This window comes from Centruroides vittatus, unplaced genomic scaffold (assembly GCF_030686945.1).
Source record: "Centruroides vittatus isolate TY-2023 unplaced genomic scaffold, ASM3068694v2 contig_766, whole genome shotgun sequence".
In the NCBI taxonomy this organism is placed as follows: Eukaryota; Metazoa; Arthropoda; class Arachnida; order Scorpiones; family Buthidae; genus Centruroides; species Centruroides vittatus.
Window position 1 is genome coordinate 280,055 of NW_027122495.1, and position 27,562 is coordinate 307,616.

Below are 27,562 nucleotides of genomic sequence, written 5' to 3' on the forward strand. Positions count from 1 at the left end.
CATGCGTAAAAATATAATTAACTTAATTTTTCTGAAATTAAAAGTTAAGTTCTACTTGTCGGCGGCCGACTAAAATAAAAAAAAAAAATTTCTTTGGCTTACTTCTGGAATAATAATTAAGCATTTAATTAATGATGAATGCATTATTGAGGGTTCTTGAGATTTTAAAGTTCGTTTCAGATAATTGTGAGAAATTGGTTGAGTAAAGCCGCTTTTAATACAACTGGATAAGCAAACCAATGATATAGTCCGTTTCAAATGAAAACTGGCTATGATTGGTTTGCTTATCCAACTACGTTAAAGCTGAATTACTAAGCAACTCGTCCATTGGTTTACATCATCAAATGATTTGGGTTTGAATCCAATTTGAATTTTCAAATTTAGATGCTTATGTGGATACTAAACAGGCTTTTTTTTTTTTTTTGCTATTATCTATTAATTTTTTTTTTCCTTTGTCAGCTTCTGTATTATTTTTTTTACTGTTACTTTAAAATTCAATGATAAAATTAAATATAAAATTAAAAAGGAATAAGTGATTAAAAGTTTATTTTGGATGATTAAACAGATTTTTTAATGGGTTTATTATTAAAAAAGGTATGTGAAAATGCTGATTTTTGTGTGTTTATTTGCATATTTTAAAGGTATATTAATCAACTGATGTAACTAAGCATGAATTTTGCTTGGGTACAAATTTTATACCATTTGTAATGCATAGATTGCTTCAGCAATTTATAAAAACAATCAAATTTAGTAGAAACCACTTATAAATTCTTTCACACTTGCTTACAGTGATCTTAATACTGACTGATAACATTAAGAGGCGTAAGTCTATGATTCAGGGAGTTTCTAGTTTTGATTGATTGACTCCAAAAGGACATTTTGGAACAATTAGTAAATGTGAACTTTAATTTATTAATTCATTTAGTGTTAGTTTTTTTTTTTTAAATACTACCTTTTGACAACAATTAAATATGATCAAAGTAAGTAATTCCAGCAATTTAAACTACTGTACTGCAAGAAACAAATGAATAAAATATTACATGTTGAAAACACTGGATCTTGGTAATTGATAATGATCGTGCACTATTGGCAATGTGTTGAAACTGATGTGAAAAGATAGTGTAAACATTGTAACTTTCAAGCAAATATGCTTATTTGCTTGAAGGTTACAATGATTATAGTAATAAATTCCAATTGCAATAAGCATAGTTTTGTAAGTGCATTTTAACTTGTATATTTTGGGACTTACTAATTCTCATAAAATTTACAAGATGCAGATTCTGTTGTATTCTATTTTGTAATCTAGTTTGTACAAAAGAAAAATAATATTACAAATTACTGTTGCTAGGAGAAGTTTGTTTGTTTATTATTATTTTTTTCATTTTAAATTTTATGCCCTGGGAACATCAAGAGGTTCTTTTTAGCAAGCCCATTATGGATTTGACCAGGTCCGCAATGATGTGTGGGATGAGGTCGGGCGTATCTGGATAGACTGCCCCGAAAAAGTCTTGGTTATTCAACCCAGGTCCCCAGAGCCGGTTAGGTTGCCAACTTAACTGCTCAGCCATCTGGCCATCCACACTATAAGTCAATGATCCTGTGTAAATTTAATGCTATATTGTAAAATCATTTAGGTTTGATTTGTCAGAATAACATTTTGAGAATAATTTAACATCTCTGGATAAATGTACCGCAATCCAATTTTTTCTTTTTTGCAATTTCATTCATGAAATTTTCGCTAATTACAAAGTGTAGATGCCAGTCATTTCCTTGCCAACAGGACAAGTACTTAATTGCACAGAGCTATGATGAACTTTACAGTTTTCACACTAAATTTATTTTAGAAATGGCTAGATCATATGTATGAGTTACTTATTAACACCCTAAACAGTCAAGGGCAAATACTCTAAATGTAACTACAAGGTTACTATTTTTGAAATAACCAAATACTTAAAAAATCTTCTGCTTTCAAAAGAGAGGAGCCAAATAGTTTTATATGCACTTTAATTGAACTGTAATAAACTTTAAATATTATTTAGAACATTAAATTTTTCTCTGTTTGTAATTTAGTCATTTTGACTAATGCAATGAAACATTGAAAATTCAAACTAATTGGGGCTGGATGACATCCAGATTTTCAACTATGAAAGTGTAAATTAGCATTTTAAGCACTGTGAGCACCAAATACACTGTAAATAAAGTTTAGGTGTTCTAAGTTGAATCCGATATGTCACAATAAATGTAGGAATCCTGCAAGGATTTAAAATATAATTTACAGAATTTCTATATTTAAACACAATGTCCACTACTAATAATTTCAAAATTAAAAAAATTATGTATTATGAATGAACGTTAGACTATAAACAATGCAAGAATGTCAACATGTCAACAATGAAGTTAGCATTGAAAGGGGGTTAATATCCACTTTTTGATGACCGAATTCAGATTTTTGATATCTGGATTTTTGGCACTTCACCATAGTTGCATAATTATTTACAATATATATGCATCGACATATATTTTGCACTTATAAAGATAATTGACAGATTCTATTAGCAACACATAAGAATTTTTTCTAAGTTCTACCAATTTTAGATTGAAATAATTGTTTTTGCTCCTTATATAAGCTTATTTTTCTGAAAGAGATGATGAAATTAAAATAAACGTCGTGTTTTCTCTTGCTCTATATATCTATAGAAGATTTCTTTAAAATCATATTTATCACAGTTTTGACCCAACCCACAATGGGAACAGCAGGTAATAAAGGACCTGTCCAAGTTAACTCACCTGTGAAAATTTCTGATTCACAGCCAAAGATCAAAAGTTAGAAGTTAACCAATTACTGTTTATGTACTAAAAGTAAAATAAATGTTTAATGGTTAACTTTAACTCTTGATACTTGGTTGCATGAACATGGATATTAGATTTAAACCAGGGTTTTTAGAATGACAAGCTGATGCCTTTTCTACTTTGATCATCTGGCTGTGAAATTTCAAGCATCTGACTAGTAGTTTTGTGTGCTTTATACAATATATGTATTTTCTTTATTTAAATATGTATATTTGATGTGCTTTTTTTCTTTTCAGTCTCACTGTTTAGCTAAAAAGGTTATTGTTCATTACACAACTAACGACAGTAAGAAAAGAGCAAATTCAGCTTTTCTCATTGGTTCTTATGCAGTAAGTGACAATTTTTTTAATATATGTCAAATAATAAATGTTTATATTGTTATATAGCATTTAATTTGCTTTATATTGCAGCTATAATGTAAAGAAAGGAAATTTAATTTTTATGCAATTTTTTAGGAATAAATAAGTTTAATTGATGAGATAAACTTCAAGTCCTTTAAATTAATAAAAACCAAACTGTTTTTTTTTTTATTGCATTCACCTTTATATACAAATTCTTTAGCATAATAAATAATATAAACTTTTTGTCTTCCTGATTTTAATAGCTGGAAAAATTTATGATTTAAATTTCAAGTTGGACTTTTTGTTAAATGTGTCATTTGAAGCGACACGAATCCAATCTCAAAGTTTATTAAGAAAATTCAATCAACAGTGGAAGACTATTAATAATGTTGTTGTACCCTACATTAGCGTAGTGAGTTGTTGACTCCACCCGAAACTTTTGGGTCACGCCCATTGCTATCGAAGACGTTACCGACTCCACCCAATTTTGCTTTTCTTCGGCATCTCTGTCTAATTTCTCTTCGTTATTATTTGGACTTTGACGAGATAATAGTTGTTTTTAAATTTTAATTACATTAAGGAATAGCCAAACACAATATCAGAAGTCAAACTGAAACAATATCATTAAATATATTATTATATCTTCTTATAATTGCCAAAGTTTGATTATTGCATCTAATGCACTTCTGCTTCATCTACAAAGATATATGTAACTTTTAGAAGTTTGCCGAAAGATTTAAATAGAAATAAATCCTTAAAGTAACATATGGCTCTGTTGTTTATTTAGTACTTTTGAGAAACAAATCTATTTATCTTCAGAATAATCTAAAATTTTTATATAAAAATTTTCTACTTATGATTAGTGTTTACTCAGATTATTAAGACATGAGATGATGTGCTTCTTGAAAGTGCTCTATAAATTAAATTTTAAGGCTGTGTTCAGACACTCTTCTGCATTATGTGTTGTGTTATGTCTGTCCAATCAATTAAGGCATTACAAATAACATTTTCTTTGATTGGCCAGACATAACACAACATAATGTAAGAAAAGTCTGTCTGAATGTAACCTCAAGACATCAGGAGAAGGGCATTTGTTATTTTTAAGCAATAATTGATTTTAAATTATAGTACAGTATCTTTCTTGGTTTGTGTGGGAATGCATGTTTGGAAACAGTACAGTGAATATTAGGCTGGCAACTCATCTTTAGCTGGGTCTTTCTTTCTTGGTCCATTATGTTAACATTTCTTTTCTGTGATTTATCACAAAAATTTGACTCTTAGCTTCAATTTTAAGTCAGTTGAGGTGCTTGCAGCAAAGCGGGGCTTTCTTTCCTTATGTTAAAGAAAAGGATTTCTATGATTAAGCAAAACTGGAAATTTTGCAACAATAATCAGCAAAGGAATTTAAATGTGGGAAGACCCAAATCCCAGTCATTTCTTGCCATTAAGTCAGCATTCACTTTATATCAGTGAATGGGAATCAGACTCATTTTATATGAAACTGAGCAAGTAATGACGTTAACTATGTAAGATGTGCAAGAATTTTCCCTCAGATGAAAGATAACATTAATGCCTAAAGACAGTTCAGTTTATTCTTAAAATTGTTTACTTGCAAAGTTTTTAATTAAAAGCAGGTACTATTGACATTTCAAATGTCATCTTTAGGTTAAGCATATACTATTCAAATTACAACCTAAAGATGATATTTTGAAATGTCAATAGTTTGCTTACAGTTTGGTTTATTCTTAATTTAAGTTCGGAGTTGAAAAACATATTTTTATTGAAAGGTAACGTGATTTTGTTCCTAGATAAATGACAAAATAAAGACTATTAGTTGTCATTCTGGCTAGTTAACATTTTTTTTGTTTTCCATCCCTCTTCTTTTATGCTTCCAATATGCAAACATTTTTGCAATTGCAACTAAAAGGAAAAGCAAAGTTATTGTTAAATTAGACGTTTCGATTCTATTTTGTATTCTCTTCAACGTATCCCGACAGTGGATGCAACAACGTTCAAAAACATTTGTACTGCTGATAAAGGCTTATTTGGAGAATTTTGTACAAATTAATGTAAATGAAAAATTTCGGATGAGTGAATTGATTCTTAAATTGACCAAATGAACTTAAAACTTAATTGTTAAATTAAGTAAAGAATTTTTAAATCTTAAATCTTGCAATAAACTTATAGAATATTATTTTGTGTATATAAGATGAAATTCATTAGACAAAATAACCAGCAAACTTTGATGTTTGTTATAAAAAACATTTGTTCTACTTTAATTCATATTAAAATTTTAAAATATAGAATATATATATATATTCTATATTTTAACAACATTGATTTGACTTTGATCCAAGGGCAATAGATCTGCCTTCCAAGATCAAAACTCTTGTTAATAAATCATTTTGACTAGCATCCTATAATTTGCATTAATCCAATGGATTTGTTAATGTAATCTTACGAATAAAATACTTAAAACATCATTAATTTTTTAATTGAAAACTGTCATAAATCACTTTTCCAATAGTTTAAAGATAGTAAATATTAGGGAATCTCCAAAACTTTAAAAGTTTTTTATTTTAAGTCTCTTCTTTGATAGTATAGATATTGACATTATTGATTTATTATCATTAATTAATGAATTAATCAAAAATTAGACATAATTTAGCCTGAGGTAGTCTGATAGTTTGGCTCATTCAGTAATTAAGTTGTGTATCAATATAAGTAATTACAGTGGCTATCTTAGAAAACTAATAGAGGAACACAATGAATATTAATTAATTATGCAATTAATAGAGAAATTTTTTTTGATTGATATGAGTTAGATTAGCAGGAATATTGATGTCATAAATAAACTTTAAGATATACAAGTCCTCACTTAACGTCATTGAGGAAGGATACGAGTGTATTTGTAACCTTTTACAATCATAATTGTCAACTTTTCTTCAAACGGTAAGATGGATTGCGAGGTAGGAAATAAATGCTAGAGGATGCAAACACAATTTAATTAGAATAATGTTAACCGAATTATATCTTCCTTGTATCATTGTCTGTGGTAAAATTGGTTTTGCTATGCATCAGCATCCAAGAACCTATCAACAATGTTACACGAGGACTTACTATATTTTTTCCAAATATTAACTAAGATATCTGAGTCTGAAGATATTTTAAGTCTTTCAGTTCAAAGACAAATAATTGATTTATTTGAGATGAAAAACAAGTCTTGATTATAAAATTATTTAATTTTATCCTTTGTTGAGTTAGTCAACTAATAAATTCAACAACAAACACCTATGGCTACTGAGACATTTATTTGCTATATGCTAATGTTTTCAGCCTAATACATATGTCATTCTCAAGTATCATAGAGTTCATCACCTTTTAAATTATACATTAAAAGCAACAGTTAAAAGTATGAGAAATTGTCTAGTTTAAATTTAACTCATTCGCAGTTACTCTCATTACTGTAAATTTACTATAAATAATTTATTTAATTCTTTCGGATTGGAGACATAATAATAAATTAGAACCCATTCTCAATATTTTAAATGTCAAGAAAATAGAAATTCATCAAATTAACTGCTTAATAAATCTTAACATAAATTAAAGAGTTTCTATTAGATGACCGTTTCTAGCCATTAATTTATTTATAATCGTTTATTTGTATATTTAATTAAATATTTAAAAATTCGTTAATATTTTTAATAAATTATAAGTATCAAATTAGTATCTTGTTTCCAAATTAATACTTTATTAATTGGAAGAATTAGGAATGATTAACGAATGAAAATGTTTTTGTCAAGAAAAAATAAAACCTGTTTTTATTTCCTAATTTAATGTGTTTTTTATATTATAATTAATTAAATATTCAATATAAAATCCAGTTTCAAAGGCAGTTTGGAAGAGTTCTTCCATTTAATGATTTTATTTTATTTTTTCGTAGATAACTTGTTTCCAGCATTATAAATTGATGTTAGGGAAATTTTAGGCAATCTTAGGCAGCATTTTTGGGAAATTTCATACACTCTTTACCTACTATTTATAATGCAATTAGAAAAGAACATCATTTTTTTTAATGCTGAACAATAGCATCAGAGTTTCAATACACTGTTCTATAGCATCATGCCGACCTTGGCTTTGAATGCCAGGAGAAATAACCTTGCTACATTGACCTTTCTTTTCATTTATTGAAATAAAATTCTTTTCAGTAGTTTATATGATTTTACAGAGATTTCATTTTTGGTACATATATGTTAAATGGTAGGAGTGACATTACATATTCAACTACTTGAATTTTATATCTAGAGCTTATGTTTTATACTAAATTAACATTACATTTTTCAAATTATCATCAAGGAATTCCTTTTTGATGATAATTTTGTAAGCACTAATAGAATAGTTGTTGACTTAATTGCATAGCCTAGTTATATTAACATTCCTTTCTTTTCAATTTTAAACAGATAATATACTTAAACAAATCTGCCGAGGAAGCCTATCGACCTCTCGTCTGTGGTAATAGTCCTGCCTTTGTTCCATTCAGGTAATTTGAATATTTTTAAATAATTTCATCGTTATGCCTTTTTTTACGATAATGTTTCCTTAATGATTAAAGAACAAAATCGGTAAGCCAAGAGTTCACTTTTTATCAAATTATCGAGAACCAGGTAATTTCTTTAAAGTGTGCACATTGGTTAAAACCTACTTTAAACTTCGATCCAGGTGTGTCTTGCTTTTAAAGCTAATATAATTTAGAATAAATTTGAAAAATTATATTAAAAATTTTTGAGGGAAATGTGTGCGTTTTTGTTTTTTCCAGCTGCCAAAATATGCAAAAAAACAGTTTGCAAGTATACTAGATTTGATGTGGAAATTACTCATTTAACTGCTATGCCATCAAATAGTAAATACATTGGTTTAACATTACCTAAATAATATAACCTTTGTCCTTTACATTGCTAACTCTATGCAAATTGCTTTTATTGTGTGTGTTTCTATAGCAATTGTCCTTATAATTCAAATATTTCTTAAAACAGTTCATTAAAATTTAACATTTTAAGTGATTAAATTTTTAATTTGCATAAATAATTCATTAAAAAAGCTTGGAAAAGGATATCAAGGATATTGAAAATTAAACATTACATAATTATTTACAATCACTTATTGTATCTAGCTGCTTTGTCTCAAATACATAGTTTATGTGAATGACATTAGGAGCAAACTGTAGTTGCCAGTTTAATATTAGATATTTTCAATGTTCAGAATTTACTGTAGCCATTTGGTTTATCATTTATAAATTAAATTGCACTGGAAACAATTTCATACTATATGTAACAAAACTTGTATTTTAATCTGAAATAATTGTTTTGCTAGGTTCTGAATTTAGTGATTTTACTTTCTGGCAGTTATAACATGACACAGGAAAGTGTAATTGTGTCAGATTTGATTCTATCCATTTATTCCTTGGCATTTTGATAAAAGAAAAGAAAAAAGAAAATAGATTCCTGTGTGTGTGTGTGTGTCATTTTATTTACTATCTTAGCATGGGGTAAAGATTAAGAAATAAAATTTGGCATGGTAACTTGCCTGTACGGGCCATTGATGTTATTAAATTTTAGAGTATAGAACATGAGAGGAGGAATAGAGGGGTCATTGTCTGTATTAAGTGGGGTTGGACTTCATGAAAATTTTACAATATTGGCCTTTAAAATAGTTTTTAAAACTCATCTCAATCTTCAAAATTAAGTCTTTTTTTTCCCTTTCTATAATAATAATAATAATAAACAGAACTCGCCCAGGAAATAAGGCATCTGTGGAGGATGGATAGGGTGCTTATTGTACCTGTTGTTCTCTTCTCTACAGGTGTCATACCACACACACTACACAAAAGCCTGGGCACATTACAATTGAATAGAAACATATACATCACACTACAGAAGGCCACTATATTGAATACATGTCATATTGTGAGAAAATTCCTGAATACAGACACACACACTGATACACTTCTTTAATTTTTGTTTTGGTTACTATGCCTTGACTTTGGTCCGGCATAGTACACAGCCACTGGTGTTAACCGAGTATCTCTCACTTAACCCAACATAATAATAATAATAATAATAATAAAGTTATTTTTAATAACATATTGTAACAGATGATGCCTTACATAATTTTAACTTTGTTAAAAAACACTGATATTAGCTGAATTTGTCAAGAAAATTCAATGTAAATCTGTACTAAATTTATGGATGATCATCATTTTAACAGCAATAATAGTAATAAATTTTGTATGAAATTTGCTGAATTATGATATAATAATTTTTTTTCTGCTGTATTATTATAATACCACTTCAAAAACTTTCATTTGTTTTTTCCTACTAAATTTTTCTGTCTTTTAAATAAAATTCTAAAGAGGTAACTGTCATTATAGAGATGCATCTGTTGGACCGTCCACTTACAACTTGACACTTCTAGACTGTTTACATGCTGTCCATAAAGTTAGTGTTTTTTCCTTTCCCTTTCTTCATTGCAATAATGACTTTATGACACATGTTAAATTGTCTTTGTTCCATTCTAGGCACTGACCTGCGGATTTCTAAACTTTGATCATTTTGATGTTAAAGAATATGAATATTATGAGGTAAGCTGTTGTTGTTATTGTATTCTTGAAATTAGTATATATATGTTATTTTTTTTCTTGATTTTTTTTTTTTTATTTATTTTTTGATCCCTGATATCTTTATTAATAGAAACCACTTTTTTTCCATATTAAAATTTAAGTTTACATAGTAAAAAAATAAACATATTTTATTATGATTTTTGATGATACAAAAATAAAATACAGGTATGCATTGCTTAATACAAGGATAAGCCTAAAAATAAGGTCTCCTATTTTTTTAAAAATACAAAGAAATGTTTATTTTCAATAATATTCATATCATTTTAAAGCTTGAATGTTCATCTATTTTTCTACCTAATTGCCATTTCGACTGATGCATTTTTGTATGCACTGTGGCAATTTTTGTATGCTCATGTCATACCAGCTCACTGCCATGTCATGTTAAACTGATTTGAAATTCATCACCAATTGATGGAAGTGTATTGCGAATCATGTATAGATGTCAAAAACATCCTCAAGTGGTGTAGGGAGTTTGCAGCTGATCGTACTGAAATTCACGACAAAGAAAGAAGCAGGAGACTGTCAATTTCCGACGAGACAATTGCAAAGGTTGAGCAAACCATGTGTGAAGATTGGCGAATCACTCTGGAGCCGTATTCTGGTCATCGTCTTTTGTCTGTCAACTCTCACAAGCCAGTTGCTGATTGGCTAATCATTTCTTTACATTTCGAGAGATCATCGTGCCTCTAAATGCAATTCTGGACAACTTTTTCTCTCTTCACTTCTCTCGTTTATCAGAGACAAGTGGATAGTTGTCTTTCAACTGGTCTATTGTCTTTCATCTTGATTTCATTATATCCAATATGGATGACTTGATGCTACTCATGCTGTACGATCGCATTACAAAACATTCCCTATCTTGAGAAACAATATTTCAAGAGAGAAAATGCTTCTGAAAATTTTTTTTACAGTGCCTACTTGGAAACGCCACTGATTCCATTTGTTTTTTTTTTTCTTTTTTATTATCCTGCATCAATTACTGAATTATTGAATATGATGTTAATCTGACTTAGATAGTTAAGGAGAAATTAATCGTAATATTTCGAAAAATATCTAAGTATGCACGCTTTTCTAACTTAGGCTATTAAAATTTTTATTTGTTAAATTGACATTACAATCTGTAAAACCATTATAAAACAAAAAACATAACTTTGTTGAAATTATGTGCTTTATTTGAACATGTGCTTTCCTTGCCACGTGATCTATGATTACGTACTCTGCATTTTCAAAAATTTTATAATTAAAATTCTATATCGTGTTGTGCATGCAGATAACCTGAACATATATAATCAACCTAGTAGCATCGTGATGTCATTGACAAAGATGAGATCATTACAAACGACCAGAATCACCACTGTCTCAGAGACAAATTTCATCTCTCACTTTGACGTCATTCGTTGGTGAAAGAAGAGACAAGTGACCAGAATACATCCCCACTCTGGATGATCTCTGCATTTTGGTTCTTGGGGTTTCCCAATGCACCAATCATAGGATTTTAACAGAAAAGTTGCAATATTGAAAGGTGTGTGCAAGATGGGTCCTGCAACATGGCAGTAAGCTGGTGTGACATGGACATACAAAAATTGCCACAGTGCCTACAAATGCATTGACCAAAATGGCTATTATGTAGAAAAATAGATAAATGTTTAAGCTTTAAAATGATATGAACATTATTGAAAATAAACATTTCTTTGTATTTTTGAAAAAATAGGAGACCTTACTTTTGGGATTACCCTTGTAATTAACTGCATATTTAACAGAAGTTCCATGTGATTATAATGGAGCTGGACATTTTGTAGCTGCCTGTATCTTTTCTATATTTAGATAAATATTTATCATTGATATAATAATCCAACAATCGCCTAAATATTCGGGCTATAATATGGTTATAATCAAATAATTAAAAAAGGATCGTCTTCAGCCAGTGCCATTAGTAACCATGGAAGGTTATATTGTAGTTTAAATACTTCTGGAAGCAAAGGCTGGCTTGGGGTCCAGGTGGCACAATTGGTACCGCACCGCAGGCAAGTGGAGGCTGCGAGTTCAAGCCCCACCCCAGGTCAGTTTTCTTCTTCCAGAAAGTTCTAAATTATTTATTAAATTATTAAAATTATAATTATTAATTTAGTTAAGAGATGGCACCTAACACTTACCTCTAGTACCAAATTTATTTGCATTAATTATTTGATTATAACCATATTATAGCCCAAATATTTAGGTGATTGTTGGTTTATTATATTAACTCATTAGGCTTTGAGATGTGTATTATATGTATTTATTATTGTGTTACATATAGCCTGTATGAGTAATAGCTAATACCACAGAGGTTTGCCTACGTATATTCTGATGATTGCGTAATGGAATATTTTTGTAGAAAGTCTTTGTCATTCAGTAGCATGTACCTGTAAAGACAGGCAGTACTGACATTGTTACTATTAATATGTTATTAGGTGCTATTGAATGAAAAGTTATTTCTGTCTGTAGAAAGTTTATTGCAAGAGCTATTTATACATGATCCCCATATGTGTTAAGGCATTTGTTCTTCTGAGAAACTAGATGATTGTCATACTAGAACTTCTCCTTGCTTTGGAATTGAAGCAATCTGTCACAGCAACCATCACTGCTACATCTGATGCATAACTACATCTTTGAGGTATTTCTTTGGGGAATTGAAAAGGTGAAAATTTCAAGGACTTGAGTCCAGATTGTAAGCAGGATGATCAAGCACTATCCATGTAAGTTTGGCAAGCAATTCCACTGTTATCCTTGTGATATGGGAGTGGCAGTGACAGTAGCACATGTTGACTATAAAAAAAAGAGCATTGTACATAGATACAGGTATCTTCTTTCATAATGTACCCCTTGATTAATGCAGTTAATTAATCCTTTGTTGCTTCTGCATATATCAAAATCACTTTAATGAAGTACAGTGGTACTTTGATACTCAACCAAACAATCACCACCTGCTAGAACAAATTTTTGGGTAATAACAAATATTTTTATTTTAATTTAGTCATCGGTAAAAAAGTTTTTTGTGATAAAAATGAGTGAGTAAATTAAAAATAAAATGAAACCTTAGTGCTTTCTTAGGAATTAAGAAAAGTGTCCCCTTTGTTGTTGGGTTGCCCATGCTCCAATGTACGGGTGCTCCTGAGGAGTGGGCATTATTGTAGAGCAAAATGCTTCTGCTGAGCATACCTCTCCACTTGTTCTCAGACATATCTCACCTTGCTGTTCTTCCATTATGACGTCCATCTATTTTCTCTCCTCCAGTAGCGTGTACTGTGTAGAAAAGACAAGTAAGCCTAGGTATATGCACATGTGCTGATGTCCTGCTGCAATGATATTATATATACTTGTGGTTATCTACCATAAAAAGAACAGATGTCTCATGTACTGTACCATGTAATTCTCAATAATATGAAAGGAACCTATATTTGATCTCATATTATTTTCATCCATTTTTTACATATTACTGTTCACTACAAAATATGTACATTTTTTATTTTATAAATTTCTTATTTCCTTGATACATAATCACTTGTTTTATGTTTGTTTGTGTATAAATTGATATTTTTTAAAATTCAAATGTGGAAAACTAACAGAAAATTTGGGTTTTTAAATTGACAGAAAGTGGAAAATGGGGACTTAAACTGGATTGTGCCAAATAAATTCATTGCATTTTGTGGTCCTCATCCAAAAAGCAAAATAGAAAACGGTAAGAATATTTCCTTTTATTATCAAATTATTTCACATATAATAAATTTCAGTCATTGAATTGATATCAGTGAATTATGTGGAACCAAAAATACTTGGAGTGAGGCTCCATGCTATTAAAAGGAAATAACTTATTTTAAAATTTGATGTTTCTTCTCTGCTCTGTAGGAACTAAGAGTGTCTTTTTTTTTATATATTAAGAAGAGCTTGACCAAACCTTTCTTAATATAAACAAGGTGGCCCAACATATCTAGGACTTGCTGCCCACAAAAAATTCTTGGGCTGGCTTTACTAGATTCCAATCTCAGGTTCTCTACAGTAATAAGGCTTATGCCTTAACCATCTCGGCCACAATGGCCAGATGGCCAAGCAGTTAAGGTGTCACCTACAGCTATGGGAACCCAGGAACGAATCTGGATGGGTCAGAAAATCCTGGAAGTTTTTTGGGGATGGTTTGTCTCAGAATGTTAGGCCCCAATCCTCACCACTTATCTGTCTAATTGTGAGCCTGCTCATAGGATAAAAATATCTTCCTTCTTTTATATGAAATAAAATATTTTTATGTATGTTATATATTTTTTGTATAACTTTTTTATATATTTAAATCTGAATTCTGGCAGTATTTACTTTATGCATTGTTTTTTATTCAGGATATCCGCTGCATGCACCGGAAGCCTATTTTAATTATTTTCGAAAACACAATGTGACGACGGTCATAAGATTAAATAAGAAAATATACGATTCCCATAGATTCTCAGACAATGGCTTTGAGCACAAAGATCTGTTTTTTGTCGATGGCAGTACGCCTAGTGATGCGATAATGAGGGAGTTTTTAGAAATTGCTGAAAATTCTAAGGGAGTTATTGCAATTCATTGTAAAGGTTAGTGAACGAAGTACATTGATTTTATTGTAAATAATTTGAAAAGATATATAATAGAAGTAATTTTTTTTAGCCGGTCTCGGAAGAACAGGCACTCTGATTGCATGCTACATTATTAAACATCATCGATTTACTGCTGCCGAGGCCATAGGATGGATCCGAATCTGTAGACCTGGTTCCATAATTGGTCACCAACAGCTCTGGCTTGAAGAGTGAGTTGGATTTGATTAAATATTTTCTTTAAAATTTCAAATAAGTATGGAAATGTAAGAGACTTGTGTTCCAATTTTACATTTTAATCTATTAATTTCTAAATGAATATTGCTATAATCAATTTTATGATAGTATGACAATAAAACTGTGAAAATATACGTCCCAAGACATGCAAAAATAGTTCAAGAGAAATTTAATTCTAAATGTAATTGTAAGAGGATGTGGAACTAAAATAATAAGGGAAATAGTGAGCATTCTCGATAATTTTTATGCAAAGCAAATCATAAACCTTTGAATGAAATGATGAGAGATTAAATGTTGAATGAGAGAATAAACTTTAAAATAATGTGATATGATTATTGATTTACTTAAGACTAGCTGTTGTAAGTGTTTCCAATTGGAAGGCTTGGAGATAAATGATATGGTGTACATGGACATCTTCTGCATACCTGCACTCAGTTCTAATGTTTTTAACTTGTATTTTTTAACAAATGAGTTGCTGTTTAATTTTAGTTTTTTTTAAATTGGTGTTCTCTTGAAAAGTGGTTCATTTATACATTGTAGACTTGCCCAAAATAAATGAGCAATTATTTATTGTGATATCATCATAATGCTGGGGTGCAAGTTTTAATTTATTTAATTGAAAATATGTGTCCTTTACCACAAATTAGTAGTGGCTTTTGCCCTGTACATCATACATCATACTTTTCCTTTAGCAGTAGAGTCATGCCGATCATCTATCCAACACCTTTTCAGGGAAAAAAATTTAAATTGAAATAACATGACTTCTGGTACAAACCAGAATTTAATATATAGTTAATCAGGGCCACCTGCCTATAAGCTTTCAATATCTGGTCTCGTCTTTCAACTATCTAATTCCATTCTCAAGATTAAGGAAAGATGGACAGATGACAGTGGAAATTTATAGATCTGCATTTTTTTCAAATTGCAGCCCAAAAACTAAAATTGCAACCACTTGGTAAATGTAAAAATTTAGTTAATATTGGAATGTGTTAGTATTGTCTAATAAAACTGCATTCATATAAAAGTGTTTTGCTGGAATTTTATTATTACTTTTTGTAAAATGCCAAATTTGCTCAGAAAAAATTGGGAGGAAAGTGAGGTAAGCTATGTCTAAATCTATCTAACAACAATGCAAACAATATGCTTTTACTACTTGATAAATCAGTTTGATAACTCAATGATCGAGTTAGGTTATCTTTATCATGTGGGAGAATTAGAAGATACAGTAGAGCGTCGTTAATCGGAATCGTAATCAAATGGCCGGAAATCGGAACGATTTTCAGTCGGACTGTGTCGTGCTGAATCAAACGTTTTTGATACTAGATTTACTTCTAAAGTATAATTTTCATGTTTTTATATTCTTCGATATATTTATTTTGTTTGTACAAAATGCAGAAATAATTTTTAACGATACGATAGCCTCGATTATTATTATAAAAATTTTCGTTAGGCTTAAAATCGACGAAAATTCAACACGAAGCGACACGCAACAGAGAAAAATTTGAACATCGGACAGGTTAATATATTTTTTCGTACAAAGTCGGAAATCGGAACAAATGACTAATTGGAACAACCCCAGTCCCCAATTGACTCCAATTTTCGACGCTCTACTGTAATTTCTTCTAATTTTTTTTTTCTTAATTTGTCAAGATGATCTTTCCCTCTGTGCTATTAATTAATACACATCTGATCTGGAGAGGAGCTTTTATTTTATGATTTTACGTGTTTTATAAAAAATGTAAAAAGATTCTTTTATAGTGAACATTAAATGCATTGTCTACCTATCTGTTTTGATTTACTTATCTGATTCTTATATGTTTTTTGAGTTTTACATATTTGTATTATATTATCTATGTGAGCTTTACTGAATAGTATTGTTGTTCTTATTATTGTTGGTATTGGGGTAGTCTTCTCTTGCCTTATTTGGCATTACCATGTGTTAATAAAAATAGTCACTCAAGTCAAATTTGGGGTCATATAAATTGGGAAATTGTTTTTCATTCCTTGCCATCATTGATTGATCTTAGAATTGGGTCCACTTTTAATTAATATGCATAATTTTGTCTTGTCATAAAGCCTACAAAATTGTGGTGCTTTGTATTAATAAATTATTACTTACTAATTTTAGCAAACAATTTTTTCATCTGTAAGATCAAAAAGATCCCTTCACTCACAATTATATAATGTTAAAATGTGTTATTGATTCTTACATTAGGCTAAGAATAGCATATTTCACACTTAGTCCTGGGATTAGTGAATATATGAAATTTGATAGATTCAAAACCGAAATGTGTTTACATATTTTTATAATAGATTGCATATATTATTTGCAAGATATTTTTGCTTGCTAATTTGTTCTTTAATGAATACAGTAAATTCTGTTTTATAACTGCTTGCTTGATAAATCTTCACTTTTATGGCTGATGTAAATTTGTTATTATTGCTAATGTTAGATTTTTTTCTGTTTGGCCTATCCGTTATGTAAGCAAAACTATATTTCCAGGTCCTATAAACTATTTGTCAGTAATAGTACAATAATAGTATTGCTATAAGCTTAATGTCAAACTAAGGTTTGACACAAAGTTTATAGTTAGTTTCTCAATACATCTTGAACATCACACCAAATATTGCATAAAAAGAAAGTAAAAAAAGACACTGTGTGGTGTTAAGTTTTTAATTTTCACTTGCGTTTTCAACAAACTTATATTCATTATCATCATGTTTTTACTTTTTTTTTCTTTTTAATGGAATAGTTTCTGAATTTTATATTGATAAGAGGGTTGATCATTTAATTTGTTGGAAACATGTTCAGAGTTTTTTCTTGTGTGAATTACTGGAAAAAAGTTGGTTTATATCATCTCTATGGCATGTGTTCTTCCTTTTTGTAAGTGTTGTCTTTTTCCTACTCCCAAGGGGCCCCAAATTCCCTTATCTACAAACAGAAAATGCATGACTTCTAGCCTATTCTGCAAATACGCATATAAAATAAACTAATGGATGACCAACAACTGCTGAATTATCGGGCTAGCAAATGGCTATAGTAATATTAATAATTTAAGTTAATTTGGTACTAGAGTTAGGCGTTAGGCACCATCTCTTGCTAAATTTAATAAATTTAGACCAACAACTGTCGAATTATCGAGCTAGCAAATTTGCTATTTGCTAGCCGATAATTCGACAGTTGTTGGTCTTTATATATAACGGGTTAGTTGTTGTTTATTTATATATATACGCCTTGCCGGGGTTGCAATGGCCGGTTGAGTGCCTTTGGGAGGACGTGGGCAATTAATGTGTCCCCAGCCGGCATTGTATTGACCGTTGATGGTCGTACGGTAATCTTATATCAACTGGAAGGGGAGATCGGACCGAAGATCCGGGTAGCGTAACTGGTAACGTGTCTGCACGGATAGCAGAAGTTGCGGGTTCGAGTCCCGCTTCGGGCCGATTCTTTTCTTCCAGTTAGGCCTAAATTTATTTAAATTATTTAATTAAAATTCTAATTATTAAATTTAGCAAGAGATGGCGCCTAACGCCTAACTCTAGTACCAAATTAACTTAAATTATTAATATTACTATAGCCATTTGCTAGCCCGATAATTCGGCAGTTGTTAGTCTTTATATATAACGGGTTAGTTGTTGTTTATTTATACTAATGGATGATTTTTTTTTTTCATTTTTCCATGCGTGGACGTCCACAGAAAATTTTATGGGAGCAAAACTTAGAGACAAATAATTACATCAATAAATTTTTATTTAATTATTAAATTTTTGGGGTTTCACAATTAGATTATAAAATACAGTATTGCATCAATACAAAGTATCCCATGGTTGAGATTGAGAAATGTAACATTACATTTCTCAATCAGTTTTATGATTATAATTTGTGGATGTCTGCAGAGGAGCAAAAGGTCCCTTTTGTCCCCACTGTGGACACCCAGGGTCCCATGCAACAATCTTTATGTAAGTATTTCATTGTGAACACCACACACTGCACAATATTAGCAGTGTGTTTACATTGTTATAATGGAAAGGCAAATGTTTCTAATCTGATGCAGATCCACAATTACAACTCTTTAACATCTGTTCAAAAATTACTTCAGAAAGCACATATGTGGGCATGGCAGAGGTGTGTACTGGTACTTCAAGCTAACAAATCCTAGAGTGTAAATGACGACAATAAAGAAAAATGTAGTAGTTAGTTTTATAGCCCTTGTAGCTTAATTATAAATAAGAAAATATTAACGTATTTTAAGTTCATGATGCAATTATATTAGCAAAATTTGATTTAATTTATAGATGGAAAGTTGCCAAATATTAACCATTAACCATATATTAATTAATATAATATTAATATGCAACTGTCTTTTCATTAATAAGTATTTATTATTCAAAAAGGAAATGGCTGCTGAATATTAAATATGGGCGTGGATGATTCTTCGCCCACTAGAAAAGCAATATTGTGCACCCACGGCGATTTCCTTTATCTGAGTTGATGAAATTATAGAGATTTTTTTTTTTTTTTACTTGAAGTATTTTGTAATTAAGTTTAAATTCTAATTTTTTATAGAAAACAAACGTATCTGTGGCTCCAAGGAGATATCTACAGAGTAAAAAAAGCTCATCAAATCAATAACAATAGAAAATGGGATAAAAATAAAATAGCCAATGCCAATGCTGCACTGGACAGTTACTTATGTAATAATGGCAGAGAGAGACGATTGCCAGGATCCTGCAGTCCACAAAAGGACAAGGTCGGAGTTCGACGAATTCTGACCCGCGTCGACCGTATACACCTGGGAGACAACCAAGAGTTGAATAACGGGAGGTTTCCAAATAAGGTAAAATTTTTATGAATTTAACATTGAAAGTAAAGAATAAACGGTGGAATTCAGTTAAATGAAAATGACAGTAATAAGTATACATAAAAAAATAATTAATTATTAACTCATTTTTCTTCATGATCTTCATAAAGTATGGTAAAAAGAGAGAAAATGACACGCTCTCATCTTAAAGAGTGAAGATTGAATTATTGTTAAATTACTACTACAGGATGTCTAAACAGTAATTGTGCAATGAGAAATTTGTAATAACACTAAAGTTATATGTATGGCATCACAAACAAGACTGTTAAGTTGTATATCCTGCATTTCCATTTTGTGGTAGATGGTGTTACTGCTTGCTTGCAGTCATTTGGTTTCTTAAGGTACAGTTTTTGAAAAACTTTTGTCTATCACATAATCTCCCATGAAATCTGGCTCACTAGGTCTCTGGACCCCTGTCCCAGATTTTGTAGCCTCTGGGAGACATTTTCAGCATTTTCTGTAGAATAAACTGCAATAACATAAAACTTAACTTTTTATCAACATTATTGGGTACCGGCATTATAACGATTGTTTGGGGTATCGACATTATAACGATTGTTACTTTTTTGTTACTATCTGATTTGATGTGTACCAGATGTTAAACAAAGTCATCATTATTCAATTCAATTCAATTCATCTTTATTTGTAATAGGCCTTGGCCTGTTACAAGGGGAGTTATGATCAACATTCATTAAATAAACAGTTATATAGTTACAAATTTTTTAACAAAATTATACAAGTTATAAATAGATTTTAACTTAGCCAAGTCATCATTATAAACAGTCTACATTCTTATCAAAAGTAACAGTAAGGACATGAAAAAAAATTTTGAAAATTAGTTGTGAACAAGTCTCAAAACAAACTCAATGGCAAAAGTTCAAAGATAAAAGAACAACACACAAGTTTATGCAGACAAAAGCCTGTGTGTGAAACCTCATTGGACAAAAGAATTTTTTATTGCAAAATCCTTTTCCACATCCTTTGAAAGGCAAGCATGTACACAACTTTTGATGTCAATCAGCTTATTGGAGTTAGCCCTTTGAATAGAATAACCTTGATTATGATCAATATACATATTCTGGTATTTTGAACTTAATTCTTCTGCTTGATAATAAATAATAATGTTTATAAATGTAAAAATTACATCTGACTGCTTCATTTTATGTTAGGATATGCAGCAGCAGAACAGTGTTAACAATAATCCTGACACTACAGAAGACGGAAGTACACAGGGAGACCGTCTAAATCGCATCAAGGCTCTGAGGAGGCATCCTCGATCCATAACTACCGGGGGAGTCCAGTATGTATATCATTTTGAAAATAACAAAAGTTTAAGAATTAAAGGATACTCAAACTTTTTCTTCAGTTTAGAGGAACCCAAAGTTCATCGCCGTACTACCTCCCAACCATTCAGGTTGCTTCCTTCCACTCTGTCTCCAACTTGTTCTTACATGTCACCAATGAAACCGTTGAGAGGAGGAGTGGTTAATCTCGGAAACATAAAGGCGACAAATGGAAATCACACAAGCAACGGTTCTTCACGGAGGCCAGTCAGGCAAAGAATCTGCAACAGTAATTCACCTGGAAAAAGGTATACATTTTTGTTGTTTAATTTTTAAATTAAAATGTTTTCAATTAAACAGACACTAAAGTGATTTCTACTCTCTCGACAGTCCGAAAAATTCCAAGTGCAGCCTACCAAGATGATAACCTCTTTGAACTTTCATCAAAGCAGACCTCCAAAATAATTTTTTATAGGAGTCTTCCCCTCATGCACAGAAATTTATTTAGCTTTTATAATAAGATAGTGGCTATGTATATAAATTTTGTTGTTACTCTTTATTTTTAATTAGAGAATAAGGAAATATTTATGTAGTATGCTCAGTTTAGCTGATTAGATTTTAAGCAAAATGCATTTAACTACAAAGTCATCATCCCCCAAAGTCAATTTTTAACTTCTTGACGGACTTTTAAAGCATTTTACGACCATTTTTTGATTGAAATTAGATAAATCATAATAGTTTTGTCTTTTGGAAAACAAGCTGCCATACATTTAGTGTTCTTTTTTACGGATTTTATTAGAAAATTAATAATTTGAGGTAAATAACTTGAAGGATTAACAAAGTAATTATAGAGTACTATCATTTTTTAAAAGACAATTTTTGCATGGTTTGGTTTTATATAAAAAAAAAGCAAAACTTGCACCATTTTTGACAATCAGATGTTAGTGTACAAATTTGTAAATCACACAACACAATACTTTTCACTCTTCTATGAGATTTCTAACTATTGGTCATCTTTCCCACTACCAAACTAAATTGAAGTTTTTAAAATACATAAAAATTTCTATAGCATGTGTACAGTTAGTTTTTAACAGAACATATCAAATATTAAAAGTGAAAGATGACCTCCCTTTTTCGTTGTACAACTTCAAATTTTGAAACTTTGCATTTAGTAGAAAGATGATTATTCCAGTGATAATTTGATTTTGTATGCATCAGTAGTGAGCTGTTTTAGAGATATCTTAAAATTCCATTCAATCCAATCGTATTTAAAATGAACTTAAAACATTTCTTTGCTAGGTATATGTCTTCGTTAATCATAAACCTGCTGAAGTTCTTACGGTGACACTATGGAACTTCAAATTAACGTTTGCAATAATTAGCATATGTAGCATTACTCTGTACAGAATTAAATTACTTCTCAAAATTTTGGCCATTCTTTATACAAATATAAGAAGTGACCCACTCTAGAACTTTATATAAAGTGAAGTTCTCTTATAACATAATAGAAGTATAAGTTACAACTTTTTTTAACACAAGTTATAACACAATAAAAGTATAAGTTATCTTTACAAAAATTTTTTAAATTACATATATACTGTAGAACTTAACACTTTCTGAAATAGTTGCCATTTAGAGTTAGAAAATTAATAGAAAATTATGTTAATTACTGCTACTGTCTTACACTAATCAAAAATTTTAACATGTAAAATAAAGTTCTTTATTTAAAGGTTGAATACAATGTAGCTATTTTCACAAATTCAGATGGAATAAAGAAAGGCCTAAATTTTGAGTGTAATTTCTATATTTTGTCGACTATCAAGCATACTCCCATTATACAAAGAAGGTTAACAAGCTGTACAAGGTATCAATACCATCCATTAATTATAATATAATAATGAAATAAATGATTTAGATGCTTTTATTTCCCAAAACTCTACATATATATAAGTTAAAACAGAAGAAATATAACACTGTAAATGGTACAAAATGATCTCAGAATGCATTTAAATGCCATTTTTAACAATTTCCATATGGAATCGAATTTTTAAGACCTGTTTTTGTTCTTACTTTGACAATGCTTAGCTGCTGTAAGTAATGGTTTTTAGTATCTCATACAATTTTATATTGGTAGGTGAATGTTTTTCATTTTTATCCATACAAATGTCACCCATTAATTCCATATAAGTCTCTAATGTCCACATTTCGCAACCAAGAAGCTAGAGTTAGAAATTAACCAATAAGTGATTGTGTACCAAAAACAAAATGGTAATTGGTCAATTTCTATTATTCTCGATCCTTGATTGCAAATATGGCCATTAATAACTTGTGCACTTATCATAAACTTGTCAGATGAATAAACAGTATCATATCGATCACATTTGCGCAGTTGGCATCCAGAATGATAATAGATTTGATGCGCGCTCTTCTCTATATCATGTGACGTCCAGATCTTCCTAAATTAGATGCATGGAAAGATTGGGAAGCTGATTTTTTGACGAATTGTTTAGGCAAAGCCGGATGCCTATTGTATTATATCATACATAAAAGTTTAGTATGTTATTAATTGATCATTGTTGTGTACATAAAAATAAAATGTTAGTTATCAGATGAGTCTGTCGTATGTTAGAAGTTGTTAGACAAGATGATAAAAAGCAAAATATTTATCTAAATTCTTCCATAATAAGGGAAAGTATTTGATAATCTTTCAGTTATCAGTTTAATGAGGGAAATTTTAAGATTTATTCCCAAATTTGAATAATAAAACTGCCATCTGCATTCTTTAAGGTTGTCAAAAAGAAACAGTTTTTATATTATTAGAAAGTTTTATAGGTTGAGCTTGGTTTTGCTCATCCTTCTCTTAGGAAATGCCAAAAGTGGAGGCACACACTGGCAACTTTTGACACCATCATTGTCACTGCAGTTGTATAAATCTGTTTATTTGCCTCCGAGTGTAACCAGCAAGTGTCAACAGGCTCATTTTACTCTCTTCACTAGTGTAGAGAGATCGTAAGCATCTAAGGAGGCAATGAAATAAATTTATGCCACTGTAACAACAGTTGGATGCTCATGCTCTACTCTCTACATTATTGAAAAGAATAAAATGAGTCTCTCTTGACAGGCTCGTTTTACTCTCCAAAAATGTAGAGAGAAGAGCACAAGCATCTAACTTGTGTTGCAGTGGCTTAAATCTATTCCATTGCCTCCAAAGTGATGAGAGCAATAAGTTTGATCTCCAGAACAAACTTGTCACTTTCCATCTTTAGTTGCAAGATAAGACCAGGCTTGACTTATCGCAACGGGTGTGGCAATGATTTATAATGTTGTGCTCCATTTCTATTGTTTACTTCGGCCCTAAATCAAATGGTATGCATGCAATTTGATCCTCTAAACACTTGTACCCGAGAGAGTGTACGAGTGAACGAGCAGAGTGTATTTCCTTCCTGAAACCAGGCTATCACAAATAGCTTTAACAGTACAAATATATACATACACACATTATTTTTTACTTTAATTTTCTTTAATGATTTATATAAAACTTGATTTAAGATATTAATTGTTTACTTATTAATTATTAAAATAAAAAAAAAGATTTATATTATTATTATTATAAAAATACTCACCAATTTTTTATTATTATTATTGTTTTAGTAACAATTTTTGTTGTTTATTTTGAATTTGTTGAACATATTTTTGTTCATCTTTTGTAAGAGTTTTATCTAATTAAAACTTTAAATGTTTGTAGTTTTAAATTATAACTTATAGAAAGGATTAATATATATAAAAATGTATATTATCTACAGTATATACACAAACGATGCGGTGTATAAATGTATTTGTAGTAATAAGTCTTCTACGAGAAGGGTCCTCCTGCAAAGAATCGAGGGCGGAAGGACTTCTCCGCAGTCAGATTACGTTAAATTATTATTATCCAAACGGGAAGAGATGATTTCGGAGGTTTTTATAAAAGACTAAGAGTTGTATCAAGGGGCTACAATTAATGTGATGACTTATATTGTGATTAATTAGTAAAACAAGAATTAATTATGATATCATGTAATAATTCCTTTAACATAAATTATGAGAATTTTATTTTTTGTTTAATCATTGTATAAAAAAGAGAATTCATTGTAAATTAATTTGAATTTGAAGGAGAATATGAAAAATTAAAATTCTTAAAAATCTACATTTATCTTTCTGTCTTTTTGGTATTGTTTGCAGTAAACGTGTGATTTTTGGAAGCAAGAAGTATGTCCTGGTTGTTGTAATTTTACATTATAACACCATTTTGAATTGTTAAAATGATAGAGAACATTTCCACATCTGTTCCCCCTATGGTAATTTGGTTTTGTAGGAAAAATTAAATGGACAGATAAGGTAACTTGTAGCAAAGTATTAAGTTTTTTGTTGAGATTATTTAAAGTTTGTGTTAAGGTTTACTTAAAGTTGCTAAGGATAATGAGAAGAGAATATTTGCCAGACACACTGTCAGGAAATTTTTGAAAAACTGAAGAAAATTGGAAATGTTGGGGGAAAATGGAAAGTAAAAGGCAGACTGTAGAATGGAATGGGAAGTTTGTAAAGAAATTAATGTAGACAAGTGCACTGAGCATGCAATATAATGGGAAGCTTAGACAAAAATTTGATCTCTGATTGCCTGAGAGTATGTACAAGAAACAAAAATCATACAGATTAGATTATAGATTATTTACAATTAACAATATTATGATATAGAATTATATCACAATAATATAATTATAGCCTTTTAGTTCTATTATTCTATAGCATTATTTCTTTATACTTGTATATCTATAACACTTAAACTATAACACTATGATGGCCGAGTTGGTAAAGCTATGGCCTGCTGCCCTGAGGACTCGTGTTTTTCTTCCTTCATCCTGTGGGAAATGTGTGTTGTCTTTTTCTATATCCGTGCTTGGAGAGTCAGACCTCAATACTTTCGTATGCATGAACTTAGTGGGTGCTCAGTTGTAGCTACTAAACGTAACGTGGAGTGGAATCTTCCCCATCCCAGTTTTCGTTGCAGGTATTATAATCTATATGTTGTTGAAGTTATGGAAGATTTCTTTTTGGATACTGTTGACTTCACTATCAGGTCAACAGGCTATCATGACTTTTTCAGGTTTTCTTTTGTGTAAATAGTGTCCAGTTTCTCATAAAAACTCCTGGAGAGATCGCCCATGTGTTGCGTTGCCTTAACAATCCAAATCAATCCGTTTTTCGGGCAATAAGAGGGGTTTTTTTTCATGTACTGTACAATGCGTTTGTCCAGGCCAAAAATGGAGATGGCTGAATGGTGAAGAACGGAAACCAGTCGTACCTGAAAAATTCCAAGGTGGGAATCAGTGGTTAAGGTGTCACGACAATAACATCTGTATTGCAGATTATGAAAATTGTTTGGTTTATTCAAAAAAGGCGGAGTTTAAAGGATTTGTCATGACCCATCGATGGCACTCCGAAGTTACTCCTGTGGGAGAACAGTGGATAAAACTAAATAAACAATGACTATTGTCGTATAAGCCGCCGTGTCACTTAAAATTAAGTGTAGGCCACATTACAACTTTAATTTGGATTACATGTGGTTGATAGAAGTTAACAAAGCCACTGACTAAGACTTACTAAGACTTCTAAATTATAGAAGGACTCAAACGAGTGCTTCTATAATTTGACAGTGAAAGGTGGAGGATGAAAATTGCAGTGACAGAACCTTGTTTTGAAAATTCACCTTTGCTCCATTGTTTTCGAAATCCATTACGGAAGTAAGGTATTTTTATATGTATTTCGGTCATTGCAATTTACATATTATTTACTGTAGTATAAAAATTTATTAGATTGCCAATCGAGGTTTGTATGCACGTTACAATGCATATTTCGACAAATTTGACGTCATCACTGCAGTATTACATTAATAAAATGCTTTGAAACAATTCAAACTTTTGGATTCTTGTAATTTATATTTCTTATAAAAATTGATTAAAGATATCACCAAATAATCATTTTTTTAAAATTATAAACATTTAAATAAAAAGACGTAGAATGGTCTACGTAACGCGTGATGTATTTGTTACGACCAACAATTTGTTGGTCGTAACAAATACACTTTTAAACTATTGTTGGCAACAACAGTTTAAAAGTGTTCGATTTTAATTGTCGGTCGCCATTTTGAAGTGGACGGTTTTACGGATATTCCGAGTTTCTCTCGCTCCATTTTCGTTATCTTGTCGAAAAAATTTGATTTACAAAACTTCAAGAATGTAAGTAATTTCGTTTAAATTAAATACAGAATTTAATACATTACGGTACATTAGCACGCATTTCTTCCAACTTCGAAGGAAAAAACGTTTTATTTAAGACGTATAATAAAATTAGAAGTGTGTGACGCAAATAACCAACTTCTTGTTTGTTTAATCCTTTGCATTCATGAAATGTATTCCTCTAGTCCTCATCCCTTCAGCTAATGGCTCCACGTGCAACTTTTACGCACATGTTTATCAGTTTTGGAGGGACAGTAGTGACATTGAACATCTGTCTAGGTTCCGTTTATGCAGAAAGTGGTTGGTAAAGAGAGAATTACGAGTTCTGTTGGTAAGAACGGAGGAGTGTCTGTCTAGATCAGTGATTCTCAAACTTTCTCGATCCACCGCCCCCTTTGTTCCATAAAGTTATACCCAACGCCCCTAACCCATTTTCTTTT

The 27,562-nt window shown here is 30.6% G+C and overlaps 1 protein-coding gene across 1 annotated transcript in view; it reads left to right on the forward strand.

Annotated features, from left to right (window-relative positions):
- LOC136981493 (dual specificity protein phosphatase CDC14C-like) overlaps positions 1-22,368 on the forward strand; it is a 32,683-nt gene extending 10,315 nt beyond the window's left edge. The window contains exons 4-14 of the mRNA XM_067277798.1: positions 3,087-3,179; positions 7,652-7,731; positions 9,619-9,685; positions 9,766-9,828; positions 13,498-13,585; positions 14,235-14,465; positions 14,539-14,677; positions 19,270-19,540; positions 20,734-20,864; positions 20,931-21,155; positions 21,238-22,368. Of these exons, the coding sequence (XP_067133899.1) occupies positions 3,087-3,179; positions 7,652-7,731; positions 9,619-9,685; positions 9,766-9,828; positions 13,498-13,585; positions 14,235-14,465; positions 14,539-14,677; positions 19,270-19,540; positions 20,734-20,864; positions 20,931-21,155; positions 21,238-21,271 (1,422 nt within the window). The 3' untranslated portion in view covers positions 21,272-22,368. The remainder of the gene's footprint in view (positions 1-3,086; positions 3,180-7,651; positions 7,732-9,618; positions 9,686-9,765; positions 9,829-13,497; positions 13,586-14,234; positions 14,466-14,538; positions 14,678-19,269; positions 19,541-20,733; positions 20,865-20,930; positions 21,156-21,237) is intronic.
- Positions 22,369-27,562: the final 5,194 nt, after the last annotated feature.